This window comes from Triturus cristatus, chromosome 1_2 (assembly GCF_964204655.1).
Source record: "Triturus cristatus chromosome 1_2, aTriCri1.1, whole genome shotgun sequence".
In the NCBI taxonomy this organism is placed as follows: Eukaryota; Metazoa; Chordata; class Amphibia; order Caudata; family Salamandridae; genus Triturus; species Triturus cristatus.
Window position 1 is genome coordinate 1,195,323,460 of NC_140580.1, and position 20,213 is coordinate 1,195,343,672.

Consider the following 20,213-nt stretch of genomic DNA (forward strand, 5'->3'; position numbering starts at 1 on the left):
GCTCGCTTTCCCTTTCCGAGCAGCTGGGACAATGGAGGCTGCTTCTTTGAATAGGTCTCGCATTTATAAGAGTTTGAGCTATTGGCATTGTAAATGCCTTTTATTTAATGGTTAATTAGCAAAACAGATAAATAAAAGGCATTGTCATTTACAATGCCAATAGCTTAAACTCTTGCAAATGCGAGACCTATTGCATTGCAAATGCTTGTTTTGTTCTGTTTGTGGGTGGCTGGGGATTTGTTCTCCTGTAGTTGCCAATAGGTTTGCTCTTTCATAGTTGTCAGTGTTTGTTCTCCCCGTTTTGTGAGTCTTTTTTCCCTGTTCTTAACATTGACTTTGTTCTTTCATAGTTCAGTGTTTTGTTCTCCCCATTGGTGGCAGCTGCTTTGTTCTTCCTGATGGTGGGCATAGGTTTGTCATAGTTGACAGTGGGCTTGTTCTCCCTCCTGGTAGCAGTGGGTTTGTTCACCCTCCTAGTGGCAGTGGGTTTGTTCTCCCTCCTGGTGGCAGTGGGTTTGTTCTCCCTCCTGGTGGCAGTGGGTTTATTCTCCCTCCTGATGGCAGTAGGTTTATTCTCCCTGTTGGTAGCATCAGGTTTGTTTGTTCCCTTTGTTGGTGGAAGTGGGTTTGTGTTCCCTGCTGATGGCAGTGTTTGTCCTCCCCGTTGATGGCAGTAGGTTTGCTCTCTCCATTGTTGGCAGTGGGTTTATTTTATAGTTGACAGTGGGTTTATTCTTCCCGTTGCTGGCTGATAGCTGTTTATTCTTTCCGTTGGTGGCATCCAGTTTGTTTGTTCTTCCCGTTGGTGGCAGTGGGTTTATTTCATAGCTGACACTGGGTTTGTTCACTTAGTTGGTGGGAGCAGGTTTGTTTCTATTTCCTATGGGTGGCAGTGGCTCTGTTCTGGCTGTTGGTGGTAGTGGCTCCGTTCTGGCTGTTGGTGGCAGTGGCTCTGTTCTGGCTGTTGGTGGCAGTGGCTTTGTTCAGGCTGTTGGTGGCAGTGGCTTTGTTCAGGCTATTGGTGGCAGTGGCTTTGTTCAGGCTGTTGGTGGCAGTGGCTCTGTTCTGCCTGTTGGTGGCAGTGGCTCTGTTCTGCCTGTTGGTGGCAGTGGCTCTGTTCTGCCTGTTGGTGGCAGTGGCTCTGTTCTGCCTGTTGGTGGCAGTGGCTCTGTTCAGGCTGTTGGTGGCAGTGGCTCTGTTCAGGCTGTTGGTGGCAGTGGCTCTGTTCAGGCTGTTGGTGGCAGTGGCTCTGTTCAGGCTGTTGGTGGCAGTGGCTCTGTTCAGGCTGTTGGTGGCAGTGGCTCTGTTCAGGCTGTTGGTGGCAGTGGCTCTGTTCAGGCTGTTGGTGGCAGTGGCTCTGTTCAGGCTGTTGGTGGCAGTGGCTCTGTTCAGGCTGTTGGTGGCAGTGGCTCTGTTCTGCCTGTTGGTGGCAGTGGCTCTGTTCTGCCTGTTGGTGGCAGTGGCTCTGTTCTGCCTGTTGGTGACTGCGTTTTTGTTTGTTCTGTTTGTTGAAGACAGTGGTTGTGTTCTGCTCGTTGGTGGCTGTGGGTTTATTTGAACTGCTCGTTGGTGGCTGCGGGTTTGCCATTACATAGTTGACATTGGGTTTCTTCCTACCCTTTCGGTACATAGTTTGTTCTCCCCGTTGGTAACAGGTATTTTCCTTCACCCCGTTGGTGGCAGCGGGCTTGTTCTCTATCGGCGACTGGTTTTCTTCTTCTTCTCCCTGTTGGTGTCAGCTGGCTTGTTCTTCCCGTGGTTGGCTGTTGGTTTGTTCTTCCTTCGTTGGCGGTGTTTTTGTTCTCCCCGTGGGAGCCAGCATTTTTTTCCCCTACCTGTTGGTGGTGGTGGGTTTCTTCTCCCCTTTGGTGGCAGTGGGTTTGTTCTCCCCGTGGGTGGCAGTGGGTTTGTTCTCCCCGTGGGTGGCAGTGGGTTTGTTCTCCCCGTGGGTGGCAGTGTTTTTGTTCTCCCCGTGGGTGGCAGCGTTTTTGTTCTCCCCGTGGGTGGCAGCGTTTTTGTTCTCCCCGTGGGTGGCAGCGTTTTTGTTCTCCCCGTGGGTGGCAGCGTTTTTGTTCTCCCCGTGGATGGCAGCGTTTTTGTTCTCCCTGTGGATGGCAGCGTTTTTTCCCCCTCCCTGTTGGCTGCGGGTTTGTTCTCCCCGTGGGTGGCAGTGGGTTTGTTTTCGTGGGTGGCAGCGGGTTTGTTCTCCCCGTGGGTGGCAGCGGGTTTGTTCTCCCCGTGGGTGGCAGCGTTTTTGTTCTCCCCGTGGGTGGCAGCGTTTTTGTTCTCCCTGTGGGTGGCAGTGGGTTTTTGGGTTTTTCTCCCCGTGGGTGGCAGTGGGTTTGTTCTCCCCATGGGTGGCAGCGGTTTTTTCACTCCCTGTGGGTGGCAGTGGGTTTGTTCTCCCTGTGGGTGGCAGTGGGCAGCGTTTTTGTTCTCCCTGTGGGTGGCAGCGTTTTTGTTCTCCCTGTGGGTGGCAGCGTTTTTGTTCTCCCTGTGGGTGGCAGCGTTTTTGTTCTCCCCGTGGGTGGCAGCGTTTTTGTTCTCCCCGTGGGAGGCAGATTTTTTTTCCCTCCCTTTTGGTGGCAGAGTGTGTTTTCTTCCATAGTTGAATGCTTTTGTTGTCGCCGTTGATGGCAGTGAGTTTCTCCCCTCAGCTGGTGGCACTGGGGTGGTTCTGCTGAGGGTACTGACAACTAACTTCTGAAGGGGTGGGCACCGGCGCTCGAGCCGGCTCCAGCCATGCTGTGATTGGCCGGCCTCTGCTGCAGTGTGGATGCAGATGCGAGGGATGCTCTGGCAATGTGGCGACCCTGCACCGGACACCCCGAAAGCATCGGGAGCCCCCCCACCCCACCGACTGCAGGTTGTGACTCACCACCTGCGGGTGGGGGGCTCAAATGGTAGCACAGGGGACCTCCCATCTCTGAAGGGGTGGCTCTCCTGCGGGGGGGGGGATCACATCACTGGGGCAGCACAGGGGACCTCCCTACACTGAAGGGGGCGGTTCTCCTCATGCGGGGGGCCTCACATTACAGAGTCATCCTGAGGAGGCGTGCTTGGACCGGAGGCCCGAGACGTGCCACCCCAGGAGGCACTCTTGCACTGTAGGTGGCAGGGAACCCCTCGTTTACTGGAGGCAGCACGAGAGAGGCGCTGGTTGCTGCCACCTGTAAGGGGGTCGCAGTGCTAGACCAGGGTATGTTGCAGCTTCTTTGGCATTTTCTGTTCACACCTCCAGTGCGGGGCTCCTTCCGAGGGGCCGAAGCTCAAGAAGAGAACGGTGCACGCGACCCCCAAAATCGAGAGCCCGGAGCAGAGTGTTCTAGAGCCAGATACACCCATGCACAGGGTGCACAGGACTCCGGAACTGAGACTCTTCACCCCCAGGGTGCACAGGACTCCGGATCTGAGCCTCTCCGCCCCCTGGGTGCCCCAGACCCCGGATCTGAGACTCTTCACCCCCTGGGTGCCCTAGACCCCGGATCTGAGACTCTTCACCCCCTGGGTGCCCCAGACCCCGGATCTGAGCCTTTCCGCCCCCAGGGAGCCTCGGGCTCGCCGGCTGACCCTCCCCAACCTCAGGCGGTGCCGGACCCTACAGGCGGGAGAGCCACAGTTCTATTGGTGCTTGAACCGGACCAGCGCCTTGTGCAGGTAATGGGGCCGGGGTGGGAGCCTTCCTCGGTACTCTTGGCGCCAGGAGACTCTCAGACGTGCGCTGTACGCGTTGTAGGCTTCTGTTAATCCGATGCTGGCTGGAGGTGCGAATATTCTGTGGCTTTGGATTCGAGATGCAACTTCGTGTTTCCCGATGCAAATCCCAAGTCTGGGGCAATGACCGAAATTCGATCATATTTGCAATAGTGACTTTTTACAGACAGACCAGCATCCTCAGCAGTTGGGGTCTGTACCCTCGCCCCAAGCCCTGCTTACTGCGCTATCCACTGCCCTTTGAGGCTCCAGAGGGTGGGGGGTGGTGCAGAAATCCGTCGTCACCCACAGCCTGGACAGTCCGCCTAGTGGCCCTCAGCAGAGGGCAGCTTTTGGTTAAACCCCATAACACCCGTCAAACCACACCAGTTAAGGTCCGCCCTGTGGCAAATTCAGGGGTGCTGGTGGCTCTTGCTTAAAGTTTTGGGCGTCTTAGTGGCTGAATCCCCAAACTCTGTTGGATTGGGGGAGGTGCAGTACCGAAATGCCCCAGCTTGGTTTTGTACAAAGATAACAGTTAGTTCTGTCGGGTATGAATTATTTCTTTAAACTGTTGAACCAATCCTTGAGTTATTCACAAGAACAAGCAATTAATCCATGAGTTATTCACAAGAAAAAGCAATTAAGTCACAAATAATACACACGATGATAAGACCATAGAGGGTATTTCAAGATTTTTATAAATTACGTCATTTATAAGTACCCAAATTAAGTTGCATGGCTGTCAAAATACAAAAAATAATTAATTAAAAGATTTTTGTGACAGGGTGACGTGGTGCTCAGTGATGTGGTGATGGTGCGTAATATATACAAAGTGACTGTGAAAATTACGACGAATCAAGAAGGCCAGAAAACAGATAATTGAGTAGGTCTGCAGATTGAGTGAATAAGTCTTTATGCAGAGTCTTTCAACTGGTCCGGACCATTTTGTGTATTTTGACAGCCATGCAACTTAATTTGGGTACTTATAAATGACGTAATTTATAAAAATCTTGAAATACCCTCTATGGTCTTATCATCGTGTGTATTATTTGTGACTTAATTGCTTTTTCTTGTGAATAACTCATGGATTAATTGCTTGTTCTTGTGAATAACTCAAGGATTGGTTCAACAGTTTAAAGAAATAATTCATACCCGACAGAACCAACTGTTATCTTTGTAGACAATCGCCCAGGTTCTGAGGGATACTGGGTTACCCCATTGCTATTTCAACCAGCTTGGTTTTGCACAAGTCTCTTGACATGTACATTTAGAGTAGCTGAGCCGGTTCTTCGGAGTCTCAGCTTTGCGGGATGTCTAGTTAGGGCGTTGGCTGGAATTTGCAGATGCTGCGGTACCGCAGGCGCTCTGGACCCTGGGATTACCAGATCGTCTGTCTTCGGGCTCCACCAGCTCGGGAATGGTCACCTCCATTGTCCCTGCGGTTCTGGAATGTGAAGTAGAGCAGATACAGTGGTCCGCTGCCCTGGGAGTGTGGTGCATCCCACCGCACTTCTTATGGTTGGGGCTACCAAGGTCATCTCTTGCCCTCATATCATATTCCAGGAACCACTGGTTTGACGAAAATAAATAGTTTCGCTGGTGACTTGGTGAGCAAAGACCTCTATCCAGCGTCAGTGAATTTAGGGTGACTAAGAACTAACCAGTTGTTCCTAGTGTGTTCTGCATTGGTTAACGGTCTGACCTCTGAACATGTCGTTGGATGCCCTGGTCTGGGTCACCCAGTCCCAAGGGTCAGTAGCCAGAGGAGACCTGTCGGGCTGTGGCATGAGGTGGGGTCAGGATAGAGCCTCCATGAGGGAAATCCATGTCTCCGCTGTGGAGGTTTGCAGACACCGTCTCTGTGCCTGGATTGTTACTGTGCACTCTCATGAGGAATGTTTATTCTTGAATCACTGGATCCAATGTTCACTGTTGCCTGTTCTTCACTCAGTTTTCGTCCGGTTTCTAAGTGGGATAGCCAGGTGAGGTGTACTGGGCCAGACTGGGTGTACTAGGCCAAAGGGTGATGTACCCGGCAGCGGTCCTGGACCTGACTCTGGCTCACTGTGCCAGGGCGCTCATCTTGTGCCTGGCAGCTGGTGGTGGTCCTGGGTGGACTCTGGCTGCCTGTGCCGAGGTGCTTCTGTTGTACCCAGCAGCTGCTGGTGGTCCTAGATGGACTGGCATCCTGGGCCGGGATGCTTCTGTTGTATCCGGCAGCTAGTGGTGGTCCTGGGTGGACTCTGGCTCCCTGTGCCGGGGTGCCTCTTTTGTATCCAGCACTGCTGGTGTTCTGAGTAGACTCTGGCCCTCGGTGCCGTGGTGCTTCTGTTGTACCCGGCAGCTGGTGGTCCTGGGTGGACTCTGGCTCTCGGTGCCGGGGTGCTTCTGTTGTATCCGGCAGCTGGTGGGGGTTGTGGACTGGACTCTGGACCCTGGCTCGCTGTGCTTCTGTTGTTCCCGGCAGCTGCTGGTGGTCCTGGGTGGGCTCTGGCTCCCTGTGCTGGGGTGCTCATCTTGTGCCTTGCTGCTGCTGGTGGTCCTGGGCGGACTCTGGCTCGCTGTGCCGGGGTGCTTCTGTTGTACCCGGCTGCTTGTGGTCCTGGATGGACTCTGGCTCCCTGTGCCGGGGTGCTTCTGTTGTACCCGGCAGCTGCTGGTGGTCCTGGGTGGGCTCTGACTCCCTGTGCTGGGGTGCTTATCTTGTCCCTTGCTGCTGCTGGTGGTCCTGGGTGGACTCTGGCTCCCTGTGCCGGGGTGCTTCTGTTGTACCCGGCAGCTGCTGGTGGTCCTGGGGGGACTCTGGTTCCCTGTGCCAGGGAGCTTCTGTTGTACCCGGCAGCTGGTGGTCCAGGGTGGACCCTGGCTCGTTGTGCCGGGGTGCTTCTGTTTTACCCAGCAGCTGGTGGTGGTGGTCCTGGATAGACTCTGGCTCCCTGTGCTGGGGTGCTTCTGTTGTACCAGGCTGCCGGCATTGGTCCTGGGTGGACTCTAGCTCCCTGTGCTGGGGTGCTTCTGTTTTATCTGGCAGCTGGTGGTCCTGGATGGACTCTGGCTCCCTGTGCTGGGGTGCTTCTGTTGTACCAGGCTGCCGGCGTTGGTCCAGGATGGACTCTGGTTTGCTGGGGTGCTTCTGTTGTACCAGGCTGCCGGCATTGGTCCTGGGTGGACTCTGGCTCCCTGTGCTGGGATGCTTCTGTTGTACCCAGCAGCTGCTTGTGGTCCTGGGTGGGCTCTGGCTCCCAGTGCCGGGGTGCTTCTGTTGTACCCGGCAGCTGCTGGTGGTCCTGGGGGGACTCTGGTTCCCTGTGCCAGGGAGCTTCTGTTGTACCCGGCAGCTGGTGGTCCAGGGTGGACCCTGGCTCGTTGTGCCGGGGTGCTTCTGTTTTACCCAGCAGCTGGTGGTGGTGGTCCTGGATGGACTCTGGCTCCCTGTGCTGGGGTGTTTCTGTTGTACCCGGCAGCTACTGGTGGTCATGGGTGGACTCTGGCTCCCTGTGCCGGGGTGCTTATCTTGTGCCTTGTTGCTGCTGGTGGTTCTGGGTGGACTCTGGCTCCCTGTGCTGGAGTGCGTCTGCTGTATCTGGCAGCAAGTGGTGATCCTGGGTGGACTCTGGCTCCCTGTGCTGGGGTGCTTCTGTTGTCCCAGGCAGCCGGCGTTGGTCCAGGATAGACTCTGGCTCCCTGTGCTGGGGTGCTTCTGTTGTCCCAGGCAGCCGGCGTTGGTCCAGGATAGACTCTGGATCCCTGTGCTGGGGTGCTTCTGTTGTACCCGGCAGCTGCTGGTGGTCCTGGATAGACTCTGGCTCCCTGTGCTGGGGTGCTTCTGTTGTACCTGGCAGCTGCTGGTGGTCCTGGGTGGGCTCTGCCTCCCAGTGCCGGGGTGCTTCTGTTGTATCCGGCAGCTGGTGGTCCTGGGTGGGCTCTGGCTCCCTGTGCCGGGTGCTTATCTTGTACCCGGCAGCTAGTGGTGGTCCTGGGTGAACTCTGGCTCTCGGTGCCGGGGTGCTTCTGTTGTACCCGGCAGCTGCTGGTGGTCCTGGATGGACCCTGGCTCGCTGTGCTTCTGTTGTATCCGGCAGCTAGTGGTCCTTGGTGGGCTCTGGCTCCCTGTGCCGGGGTGCTTCTGTTTTATCCGGCAGCTGGTGGTCCTGGATGGACTCTGGCTCCCTGTGCTGGGGTGCTTATCTTGTGTCTTGCTGCTGCTGGTGGTCCTGAATGGACCCTGGCTCGCTGTGCCGGGGTGCTTCTGTTGTATCCGGCAGCTGGTGGTCCTGGGTGGGTTCTGGCTCCCTGTGCTGGGTGCTTATCTTGTACCCGGCAGCTGCTTGTGGTCCTGGATGGAATCTGATTCCCTGTGCTGGGATGCTTCTGTTGTATCCGGCAGCTGGTGGTGGTCCTGGGTGGGCTCTGGCTCCCTGTGCCGGGGTGCTTCTGTTTTATCCGGCAGCTGCTGGTGGTCCTGGGTGGGCTCTGGCTCCCTGTGCTGGGGTGCTTCTGTTGTACCCAGCAGCTGGTGGTCCTGGGTGGGCTCTGGCTCCCTCTGCCGGGGTGCTTCTGTTGTACCAGGCTGCCGGCGTTGGTCCAGGATGGACTCTGGCTCGCTGGGGTGCTTCTGTTGTACCAGGCTGCCGGCATTGGTCCTGGGTGGACTCTAGCTCCCTGTGCTGGGGTGCTTCTGTTTTATCTGGCAGCTGGTGGTCCTGGATGGACCCTGGCTCGCAGTGCCGGGGTGCTTCTGTTGTATCCGGCAGCTGGTGGTACTGGGTGGAATCTGACTCCCTGTGCCGGGGTGCTTCTGTTTTATCCGGCAGCTGCTGCTGCTCCTGGGTGGGCTCTGGCTCCCTGTGCCGGGGTGCTTCTGTTGTATCCGGCAGCTGGTGGTCCTGGGTGGGCTCTGGCTCCCTCTGCCGGGGTGCTTATCTTGTACCCGGCAGCTCGTGGTGGTCCTGGATGGACTCTGGCTCCCTGTGCTGGGGTGCTTCTGTTGTACCAGGCTGCCGGCATTGGTCCTGGGTGGACTCTAGCTCCCTGTGCTGGGGTGCTTCTGTTGTACCAGGCTGCCGGCATTGGTCCTGGGTGGACTCTAGCTCCCTGTGCCGGGGTGCTTCTGTTGTACCCAGCAGCTGGTGGTCCTGGGTGGGCTCTGGCTCCCTCTGCCGGGGTGCTTATCTTGTACCCGACAGCTGCAGGTGGTCCTGGATGGACTCTGGCTCCCTGTGCTGGGGTGCTTCTGTTGTACCAGGCTGCCGGCGTTGGTCCAGGATGGACTCTGGTTTGCTGGGGTGCTTCTGTTGTACCAGGCTGCCGGCATTGGTCCTGGGTGGACTCTGGCTCCCTGTGCTGGGATGCTTCTGTTGTACCCAGCAGCTGCTTGTGGTCCTGGGTGGGCTCTGGCTCCCTGTGCCGGGGTGCTTCTGTTTTATCTGGCAGCTGCTGGTGGTCCTGGGTGGGCTCTGGCTCCCTGTGCCGGGGTGCTTCTGTTGTATCCGGCAGCTGGTGGTCCTGGGTGGGCTCTGGCTCCCTGTGCCAGGTGCTTATCTTGTACCCGGCAGCTCGTGGTGGTCCTGGGTGCTTCTGTTGTACCAGGCTGTCGGCGTTGGTCCAGGATGGACTCTAGCTCCCTGTGCCAGGGGCTTCTTTTGTACCAGTCAGCTGCTGGTGGTCCTGGGCCTAAATCTCTCTCCCTGTGGATGGGTGCTCCAGTACCTGCACCCCCCGCCCCGTACAAAGTAACCTTGCTCTCAAGGCCGGGACTAGTGCTCCCGCTGCCCTATGATTTGCTGAGAGTTCATGCTTGCGCTTGGCGTGTGACTGATGCCCCCCTCCGCCCCCCCCCCCGGCACTGGCTCTTATATCATGAGATGGAAGGCCTTGGGCTTCTGATGAAAGGGGCAACGAGCCGACAGTACGCGTGTCAGGTTATCACTTTGAGGGCCACGCAATCTGTTAACGATGTTACTTACTGCTTATCAGCACCTGATGACATTGCATCAGTACATGACCATTCCCTATGTCTCCACTCGTTTTGTCCTCGTTCCTACACTGCAGACCAGCCCATCCATTAGGACTCTGTGCCTCTCAGTGGGCTGGCACAGGTGGCGCAGGTCCTGGTGCCAGGTCCCTCTAGCTGCTGCGTGTCGCTTACCTCCAGCTGTGTAGTTTTTCATTGCCACATTCTGCTAATACTGTGTTATCGCCGACACCACTGTTTTCTTTGTATAGCCACTAGTTCCGTCACTGTTTTCATTGTTAAGCTGGTTACGTTTTATTCTATAGCCACTGTTTTCTTTGCTGTTATTAGTAACAATCCAGTTCTTAGCTACTAACCATACTGTCTCCTAGTCGCTTCACCTGTTGCCTATTTGTCATATTTCCATCTCAGCTGTATTTTATTTCACTGCTCCCACTGCCGCTTTTCCTGCTGTTTCGCCTGCTTTTTTCCCTCTGCGTCCTGCCTACTGCCAGCCCTGCCAAACCGCCTCCCATTACCTACTTAACAGACCCTGTCCCATTGGGCACAGGGTCAAGACTGATTTGCATATGGCTGGGTCCAAACTGGAATGGCATGGTGAGCAAAAAAACGATGGATTTAGGCCCAAATCTCTGTACTGGGGTGAATGTATGACATTGTTCTGCATTCTGTCCATCAATAGTTCTTTTCTTTTGGGATACCCAAGGCAAGCCCGTCTGTGCCTGGACCATGCCCAGTGCCAGGAACCCTGACTCTCCCACCAGCCGAAGCAACACTGCCACCGATCTCCGCAGGGTCCTGGACCCTGCAAGATCTGCCGCACCTCGATCCATGTTAGGGCCTTCTGCCTGCTGGCACTGCCTCTTTGCCTGCAACAACATAGCACCCGCACATACGGTAGCAACCACCACCCCAGAACATCTCCACTTCCTCCTGCTCAGCTTATGTTCTCTCTGCAAACATGCCACCAAGATCTGGGACACCCAGCTCATCTGGGAGGTGGTCCGTTTTGGGGGAGTATCTGGTGTTTCCATAAACTGGGGAGAGTCAATTATCCTCCCGCTTACTCAGGCCACCAACCCCTTTCAATCACAATTCCCACTTCAGTGGGCGAATTCCCAGATGAAATACTTGGGAATCTGGCTGAGTTGGAATGTAGACGTACTCTGGAGCTACAACTACGGCAATCTCATAGAGTGGCTGGAGAGTAGACTGGACCGACGGAAAGCGCTCCCTCTATCCTTGCTGGGGCGTTTGGCCATGGCCAAGATGGTAGTCCTCCCCAAGTTTTTATATACTTTTGCTAACCTGCCGCTCCGCCTCACTGCTTCATTTAGGCTTCGACTCTGCTCCAAGTTGATCGCGCTGGCTGGGGCAGGCGGACAACCCCAGGTGGCATGGCGCACACTGCCCCAGAAAGCGACAGATCGGACCCAACGCCATTACACAGGGCACTGTTTGGACCACCAAGGAGACCACGGGCCAGAGTCAACACCGTGGGCTGCACGGTATGGGCATGGTGAGAACTTAGGCGTAGAGCTCGTCTGGAACTTACATTTGCTCCCTCTATCCCACTCATTAGACATCCGGAACTGCCCTTCACTGCAGAGGTGGGGGTGGGTCAAAGACTGTGGCAGCTTCAACTTCACACATTGGGGCAGGCATTTCTCAATGGGGTATTTGCCACCATAGAGGAAGCGCGCGTTGACGATCACACAGGAATACCGGACAGGCTCATATACTATCAACTGAGAGCGACGCTGCTTACACTGTAGGTATCATTTCCTATCGCACCACCAACATTTCTAGCACTGGAGGAATTCCTGATGAACGTCGCGCAAGCTTATCGCTCGACTCTACTCTGGTATGCGGTGTACATCTCCTGTATGCTCACCCCGTGCACAGTGTAATTGATATGAGACCCTGGGAGGCCCGCTTGAGGAGGAAACTTGGGCGTACTGTTGCGCGCAAATGAAAGGTCGCTCAATTATAGGCTGCGTCTCATTCATTTTAAGTTTCTCCACAGATTGTACAGGACTCCTGCCTGGTTACATAGGGCCGGTTTGAGTGAGGATGCTCGATGTGTGCGTTGTCGGGCCCCGGAGGCGGCCTTCTTGAACCTGGCCTGGGAGTGCCCGGAGGTGGCTAGCTATTGGAAAAGCGTCTTTTAGGTGCTGGCCTCGCTGATGGGCGCTGCAGTAGACTGTTCCCCCTGGTGGCCTTGCTGGGCTATGTGCGTGAAATAGTGGTTAAGCATAGGAAACTGGTGACCATGCCGCGGAGACGGGTGGCCATTTGTTGGGGTCGCAGGCGTAGTCCGAAGCTAATGGAGTGGCTGAAGGACGCAGCGTTCTGCCATAATCAACGGTCCGATTACTGGGACTTGATGCCTGCACAGGCACTCTCCAAAGATATATGGGCGCCATTGCAGACCTTCTTGGACTCTACCGCCTCGCACACTGACCTTGCAGCAGCGTAAGCACGGATAATACGTATAGGACACCCCGTATGTCCATAGTCAGTCTGGAGAAACTGACCTTTGCTTGAACCAGAGAAAATGTTTCCCCCCCTCCCCTTTCGGTATATTCTAAATCTTTCTTTGTACTCCCCCCCCCCCCCCCCCCCCTTTTTCTTTACCAAAGCCCCTCCCTCTGTATCTCCATCCCTCCTTCAGTGGAGCCAGTGAAGAGCCCTGGATCATATCTCTGGAAGATGGATGCCACAGACAGCAGCAGAATGCTTACAGGGACTGGGACACTGTTTTAATTATATGCTCAAGGATTATGTATGAACCCTCACAGGGATTATTCGGTTTACAGTGAAGCTGTTAACTGTAAGCACTGAGCCATGTCATTGATATGTCGTTTTCATAGTCTGTTTCTTCCTGTGAAAAAATTCAATAAAAAGAATAAAACAATAAAAAAAAGATCTGGACACCATCTCCTCCAATTTCATTGCACCGCTCACCATCAACTACAATCACTACATTCACCTCTGAGACCTCAATTTCCACCTTGACGACACTAACACCGCCAACCTCCTCGAAAGCATGAACACCCTTGGCCTCACCCAAACTAGTCACCGACCCCATTCACATCGCAGGACATACAACACTCTTTTCAAGGCCAGCAACAGTCCATTTCAGCAACGTCACAAACTCACCCAGAATGCACATGCCATCGTCCACTTCACCATCACGCCCGACCACCAAACAGCCCAGCACCTCTTACCGAAGCTGAAACAAAGTATCAGAGAGCCAATGGACCATCTCCCTCAGCCCCCCCCCTCCCCCACTCAATACCTCAACCAACCTAGAACAGGCTGTCAAGAACTTCTCCGCCTGGATCACTGACTGCGCCAACAGTCATCCCACCACAAGCCCACAAAACCTAAGAGTTCCCCCAGACAGTCAAGCTGGTACACCACAAAACTAGAACTACAAAATGCAACTGCAAGCAACTTGGAAGATATCGCACCAGCAAGGACACCATAGACCGAACATCCTACAAAACATCGCTCAACCAATACCACCAACTCCTGAAACGGAGCACCCTTGCCAACCACATCTAGACCAGTGCCAACCGCAACAAAGAGCTATTCAACATCGTCGGAGTTTGCCAACCTCTCAGCCTCTGAAATCATCACCCCCTTCAGGAACTCTGCAACACCCTGGCGAATTCCTTGTGACAAGATCTCCAAATTTCATGCCCCAGCCCACTGCTGCCGACATCTGTCCCATCGCTCCCACAGAGGCAAACTCTGACCACCCGCTAACCACCTGGGACCAGCTCACCACTAAAAATACCACCTACATCATGAACTCTGGCCAATCGGGAGCACCAATGGATTCATGCCCCCACCACATCTTCAATGTTGAAAGCACGACAATCAGCAACAAACTCACCAATTTCTTCAACACATCTATCACCACAGCTACCTTCACCGATGAACGGAAACACGCTGATGTCAAACCTCTTCTCAAGAAACCGTCCACCAACCCCAGTGAACTTAAAAACATCCAGCCCTTCTCTCTACTCCCCTTTCCTGTCCAAGTCCTTTGAAAAACCCATCAACCGCCAACTCCTGGAACAACTGGAGAACCAGAACGTTCTCTACATCTCCCAGTCTGGATTCCGCACCAGCCACCGCTCCTAAACCTTCCTCATTACTGCCACAGACGACGGCAGAGCCCTCCTAGACCGAGGAGAAACTACAGCCTTGATCCTCCTCGACCTTTCAGCAGCCTTCGACACCCAATCCCACTATACCCTTCTCAAGAGACCCCACCAACATTGGAATCCAAGGAGATTCCCTCAGATTGCCTCCTTACTCACCGGAAGACCCAGAGAATCCTGTCTCCCTACAACTCTGAACACAAAAGCAACATCTGCGGTGGATAAAGCCTCATCCCCACCCTGTTCAACATCTGCATGACCCTCCTGGGTGACATCCATTGGCGGCTGGCATGTAAGGAGGATGACGGGGACAAAAATAAGAGTATATAAAAAATAAATAATTCCACTTACCTTCCTGTCGCGACGTCTTCCTTGCTCTGTTCTTCTACAGGCAGGCTCCAACGGGTACCCAGGAAACTGCACTAACCAATCCTGGTGCTGCTGTCATGCAACATGAAAGAAGCTCCAGAGTTGGAGGTAGCGGCCTCCTTCAACACTTCCGAGGACACTAGAACCCTTAGCTCTCTGTAACCCAGCTGTCTAAGACAGCTGGGAAAGGTTTGAAAATGTGCTTGTCTGGTTGGCTGTCACAAGACAGCTGGCCAAAAAGACATGCACACTTTAAACTTAAAGTGCCCTGCCCATCACTGCTTTCTGCTGCTGCCTGACTGGCAGTAGCAGAAATCAGAAAGACCCGCCCTGATGATTGGCTCGGGCGGGCTTTTGAAAAATAAATTGGTAATAAATTACATTACCATTTTATTTCTCCATCTCTGAGCGCAATTTTTTAGTGGGGGAGACGCTCCTTCGACTTAACGGATGGGCTGCCCCTGCGGACATCATCCGAATCCATTGACTAAACATAGTTACCTACGCCGACGACACCCAGCTCATTCTCTCACTTTCAGACGACGCCTCACCACAAGGGCCAACTTCCTCAGATTTATGACGAGCCTCACAGATTGGATGAAAGACAACTGCCTGAAACTCAACACAGAAAAACACAGAAGTACTGTAAGTACAACACCTCCCAGTGGAAAGAGTCTTGGTAGCCTTCCAACTAGGAACCTCCACCATGCCATTAGACCATGGCCGCAACTTCTGGATCATCCTGGACAGCAAACTTACCATGAAAAACCAGATCAATGCTGTCTCTGCCTCCTTCCTCACTCTTCGCGTGCTCTGCAAGATCTTCAAATGGCTTCTGGTCAACATCCGACGAACCGTTTTCCAAGTCCTAATCACCAGCTGGCTGGACTACGACAATGCACTCTACGCAGTAATCGACTCTCACCTCCTACAGAGTATCAGACTATACAGAATTCTGCAGCCGGACTCTTCCTCGACCTCCCCAAGCGGACCCACATCACCCCCCCACCTCAGGGAGCTCCACTGGCACCCCATTCAGAAGATACCACTTCAAGATACTGATCCACACATACAGAGACTGGCGCAATTGAGAACCAGCATACATAAACCACCGCCTGAACTTCCACCAACTGTCCAGACAACTTCACTTCGCCTACCTTCATCTCGCTCACACCTCTCACGTGCTCCAAAGCTGCAGTGGAGACCATTCCTTCTCCTACCTTACGGCCGGGTCCTGGAACGACCAGTTTTGAGGGAAAGGGATCTTTTTTTTATATCTCTAGGGGGGGTGGGATGTATATAAGAAGTTAGAATGGAGGGAAGGCGTGAAAGGTGTTTGAGAAGTGGGGTGTCGAGGATAACATGCCGGTTCTAAGGTCTGTAACCCTGAGTTGGGTTCCTATCTCTTGGGAAGTGATCTGCAGATGCGAGACTTCAAGGTGCGGCAAGCTCTGGGCTTGATTGGTTCTGGACAGAAAGTGTTTATTCGAGATAAGTTTGAGTACATCTGGTGATGGACAGCACAGCGGGCTGGATCTGGTTATACTTAATCCAAAACTAGAGAAGCTCACTTTGAGAAATACTTTGCATCAAGATGAAGTCATTGAAGCGAAAGGGGCAGGAAAAGGTAAGACTTTAAAGAGTAGGGTCAACGATAGGCCTAGTTGTGAGGGTTAGGGTCACGAATAGGCCTAGCGCGAGGTTTAGGGTCATGGGTAGCCTAGAGTGAGGGTTAGGATCACGAATAGTGTGAGGGTCACCGTCACAGATAGGGTGAGGGTCACCGTCACAGATACAGTTTGGTTCATGGATAGCCTACGGAGAGGGTTAGGGTCACGAATAGTCCTAGGGTGAGGGTTGGGTTCAAGGATAGGGTGAGGGTCACGGATAGCCTATGGTGAGGGTCACGGATAGGGCAAGGGTTAGGGCCACTGAAAGGGCGAGGGTCAAGGGTAGCCTACAGTGAGGGTCACGGATAGTCCTACGGTGAGATTCATGGTGAGGGTTAGGGTCACAGATGGCCTACGGTGAGAGGCACAGATAGGCCTAGGGTGAGGGTTAGGGCCACGGACACGGTCACGGATAGTCCTGGGGTGAGGGTTGGATTTAAGGTGAGGGTTAGGGTCACAGATGGCCTACGGTGAGGGTCACAGATAGGCCTAGGGTGAGGGTTAGTGCCACGGATATGGTGGGGGTCACGGATAGTCCTGGCGTGAGGGTTGGATTCAAGGATAGGGTGAGGGTTAGGGTAAAGACTAGCCTACGATGAGGGTCACGGCTAGGCCTAGGGCGAGGGTTACAGCCATGGATAGGACGAGGATCACGGATAGCCTACGGTGAGGTCACTGATAGTCCTAGGGTGAGGGTTGGATTCAAGGATAGGGTGGCGGTTATGGTCACGGATAACCTCTGGTGAGGGTCACGGATAGGCCTAGGGCGAGAGTTAGGGCCACGGATAGCCTACGGTGAGGGACACGGATAGGCCTAGGGCGAGGGTTAGGGACACGGATCGGGCGAGGGTCACGGATAGCCTTCGGTGAGGGTCACGGATAGGCCTAGTGTGAGGGTTGGATTCAAGAATAGGGTGAGGGCCTCAGATAGACTACGGTTCGGGTCAGGGATTGTCATAGGGTGAGGGTTAGGGTCACGGATAGGACACAGTGAGGGTCATGGATAGCCCTAGGGTGAGGGTTATGGTCAAGGATAGGGTTAGGGTCAAGGATAGCCTATGGTGAGGGTCACAAATAGGCCTAGGATGAGGCTTAGGGTCACGGATAGTCCTAGGGTGAGGGTCACAGGCCTAGGGTGAGGGTCACGGATAGCCTACAGTGATGGTCACGGATAGTATTGGGGTGAGGCTTGGATTCAAGGATAGGGTGAGGGTTAGGGTCAAGGCTAGCCTATGGTGGGGGTCACGGATTGGCTGAAGGTTAGGGTCACGGATAGACTACGGTTAGGGTCAGGTACAGTCCTAGGATGAGGGTTGGGTTCAAGGATAGGCTGAGGATTAGGGTCACTGGTAGGCCTAGGGTTATGGTCAAGGATATTCTTAGAGGGAGGGTTAGGGTCAAGGTTAGGCCTAGGGTCAAGGTTAGGCCTAGGGTGAAGGTTAGGGTCAAAGATAGGCCTCAGCTGGGGATTAGGGACAAGGTTAGGCCTAGGGCTGGGTCATGGATAGGTCTAGGGTCGCAGATTGGCCTAGGGTGAGGGTTATGGTCAAGGATAGGCTTTGGCTGAGGGTTAGGGTCAATGATAGGCCTCTGCTAAGGGTTAGTGTCACAGATTGGTCTACGGTTAGGGTCAAGGTTGGGTTGAGGGTTAGGGTCAAGGATAGGCCTAAGGTGAGGGTCAAAGATAGGCCTAGCGTGAGGGTTAGGGGCAATGATAGGCCTTGACTGAGGGTTAGGGTCACAGATAGGCCTAGGGTGAGGATTAGGGTCAAGGATAGGCCTTGGCTGAGGCTTAGGGTCAAGGATAGGCCTAGGCATGGTTCAAGGATAGGCCTAGGGTGAGGGTTAGGGTCAAGGATAGGCCTAAGGTAAGGGTCAAAGATAGGCCTAGCGTGAGGGTTAGGGGCAATGATAGGCCTAGGGTGAGGGTTAGGGTCACAGATAGGCCTAGGGTGAGGGTTAGGGTCAAGAATAGGCCTAGGTTGAAGGTTAGGGGCAATGATATGCCTCTGCTAATGATTAGGGTCAAGGGTAGGCTGAGGGTTAGGGTCACAGATAGGTCTAGGGTGAGTGTTAGGGTCAAGGATAGGCCTAAGGTAAGGGTCAAAGATAGGCCTAGCGTGAGGGTTAGGGGCAATGATAGGCCTTGGCTGAGGATTAGGGTCAAGGATAGGCCTAGGCATGGTTCAAGGATAGGCCTAGGGTGAGGGTTAGGGTCAAGAATAGGCCTAGGTTGAAGGTTAGGGGCAATGATAGGCCTCTGCTAATGATTAGGGTCAAGGGTAGGCTGAGCGTTAGGGTCACAGATAGGTCTAGGGTGAGTGTTAGGGTCATGGATAGGCCTCGGCTAAGGGTTCGGTTCGAGGATAGGACAAGGGCTGGGGTCACTCTTAGGGTGAAGGATAGGCCAGGTAGTTCAGTCAAATGTGAAACAATGTCATGCGAATATTTTTCATTTAAAAAAGCAAAACCGACGTGTTGAAAGGTTGTAGCGCGAGTAAAGCAGGTCTTCTGGGGAGGTGGGCGGAAGGGAGCGACCGAAGTGGTGAACATGGCCCATGGCCGGTTCCTCCTTTGGTTACAGGGCCCACTCCACCACTGCGGGGTCTCATTGGCTTGGTGTGGGGGCATGTCGGCGGCATCTAGTGTTGGGGGGGGCCCTTGACGGGGGGCCCTTTGGTTACAGAGCCCACTCCACCACTGCGGGCCCTCCTTGGAGCTGGGTCTCATTTGCTTGGTGTAGGGGGGGATTCTGTGTGGGGCAATGCCGGGGGCCTCTAGATCTTGGGGGGCTCTGTCTTGGCCCTTGACAGGGGGCCCTTTGGTTACAGGGCCCACTCCACCACTGTGGGCCCCTTGGGGCGGGGTCTCATTGGCTTGGTGTAGGGGGGGTTCCTTCTGGGGCCATGCCGGGGGCCTTTAGATCTTGGGGAGCTCTGTCTTGGCCCTTCACGGGGGGCCCTTTGGTTACAGGGCCCACTCCACCACTGTGGGGCCATGCCAGGGGCCTCGAATGTTGGGGGGTGCACTGTATGTGGGCCCCCTGTCTTGGCCCTTGAAAGGGGGGGCCCTTTGTGCGCTGCTGGGTGTCTAGGATCCGGGACTCTTGCCGCCCAGGGCGAAGTTCCCTCCAGACGTGCCTAGAAGTCTGGCCTGACGTCCTTCGGGGCGCTGTGTACGTGTGACTGCGCGGCCAGGCCCCTTCACCTGGATGTGTGGGAATGAGTCTTTCCCCGGAATGTCCTTTCTCTTGTGGGAGTGACCTACGCCCCCTGGAGCTAGTGACGACACTCTGACGTGGGCAGCGCTGGACTTTGCCACCAGTGTGACCGGTGCCTCTTGTGCAAGCGCCTGTTAAGCAGCTGGCATTACAAGCGTTTGATCGGCTGCCAGGCGTGTCCCGGGCACTCCCTATAGATTCGAGGCCGACCCTTCCTGACTCACTCACTCGTGCCGGCCGCGCCATGCTCTGCCTCTGCCTCTACGTGCCCGTGGCACACGGGTGCCAGCCAGAGTTCCAGTACTTCGAGTCCAAGGGGCTTCCCTCAGAGCTCAAGTCCATCTTCAAACTGAGCCTCCTAGTGCCCGCGCAGGAGGTGACAACCTACCGCCAGTGGCGAGAGGTGGGTGACATGAGGTGGCATGGTGGGGATCTCATGAGGTGACAGCCTACTGCGAGTGGCGAGAGGTGTGTGGCATGAGAGGTGGCATGGTGGGGATCTCATGAGGTGACAGCCTTCTGCCAGTGGCGAGAGGTGTGTGGCATGAGAGGTGGCATGGTGGGGATCTCATGAGGTGACAGCCTACCGCCAGTGGCGAGAGGTGGGTGGCATGAGTATTTGCAGTGACTCTGGAGCTGGCTTGTCCATGTTACAGTGAGGGCAGGTATGCAGGCAGTGCGTTATGTTACACCGTGGGCTGGTAGGAATGGGAGGCTTGTCCATGTTACCCCGGGGACAGGTAGTGTTGGGCGGCTTGTCCCCGGGGACAGGTAGTGTTGGGCGGCTTGACCATGTTACCCCGGGGACAGGTAGTGTTGGTCGGCTTGTCCCCGGGGACAGGTAGTGTTGGGCGGCTTGACCATGTTACCCCGGGGACAGGTAGTGTTGGGCGGCTTGTCCATGTTACCCCAGGGACAGGTAGTGTTGGGCGGCTTGTCCATATTACCCCAGGGACAGGTAGTGTTGGGCGGCTTGTCCATGTTACCCCAGGGACAGGTAGTGTTGGGCGGCTTGTCCACGTTACCCCAGGGACAGGTAGTGTTGGGCGGCTTGACCATGTTACCCCGGGGACAGGTAGTGTTGGGCGGCTTGTCCCCGGGGACAGGTA

The 20,213-nt window shown here is 54.8% G+C and overlaps 1 protein-coding gene across 5 annotated transcripts in view; it reads left to right on the forward strand.

The window, feature by feature from the left end:
* Positions 1–20,213, forward strand: part of SLC25A25 (solute carrier family 25 member 25) — a 158,567-nt gene that overhangs the window by 29,093 nt on the left and 109,261 nt on the right. The window contains exon 1 of one of the 5 annotated variants that reach the window (XM_085614173.1): positions 3,106–3,657. The exons of 2 other annotated variants lie outside the window; for them this stretch is intronic. In XM_085614173.1, coding sequence (XP_085470299.1) covers positions 3,202–3,657 — 456 coding nt within the window. In that variant the 5' untranslated portion in view covers positions 3,106–3,201. Of the gene's footprint in view, positions 1–3,105; positions 3,658–19,230; positions 19,508–20,213 lie in introns of those variants that run through there. 2 more of the 5 variants (XM_085614177.1, XM_085614176.1) reach the window with 2 other exon arrangements.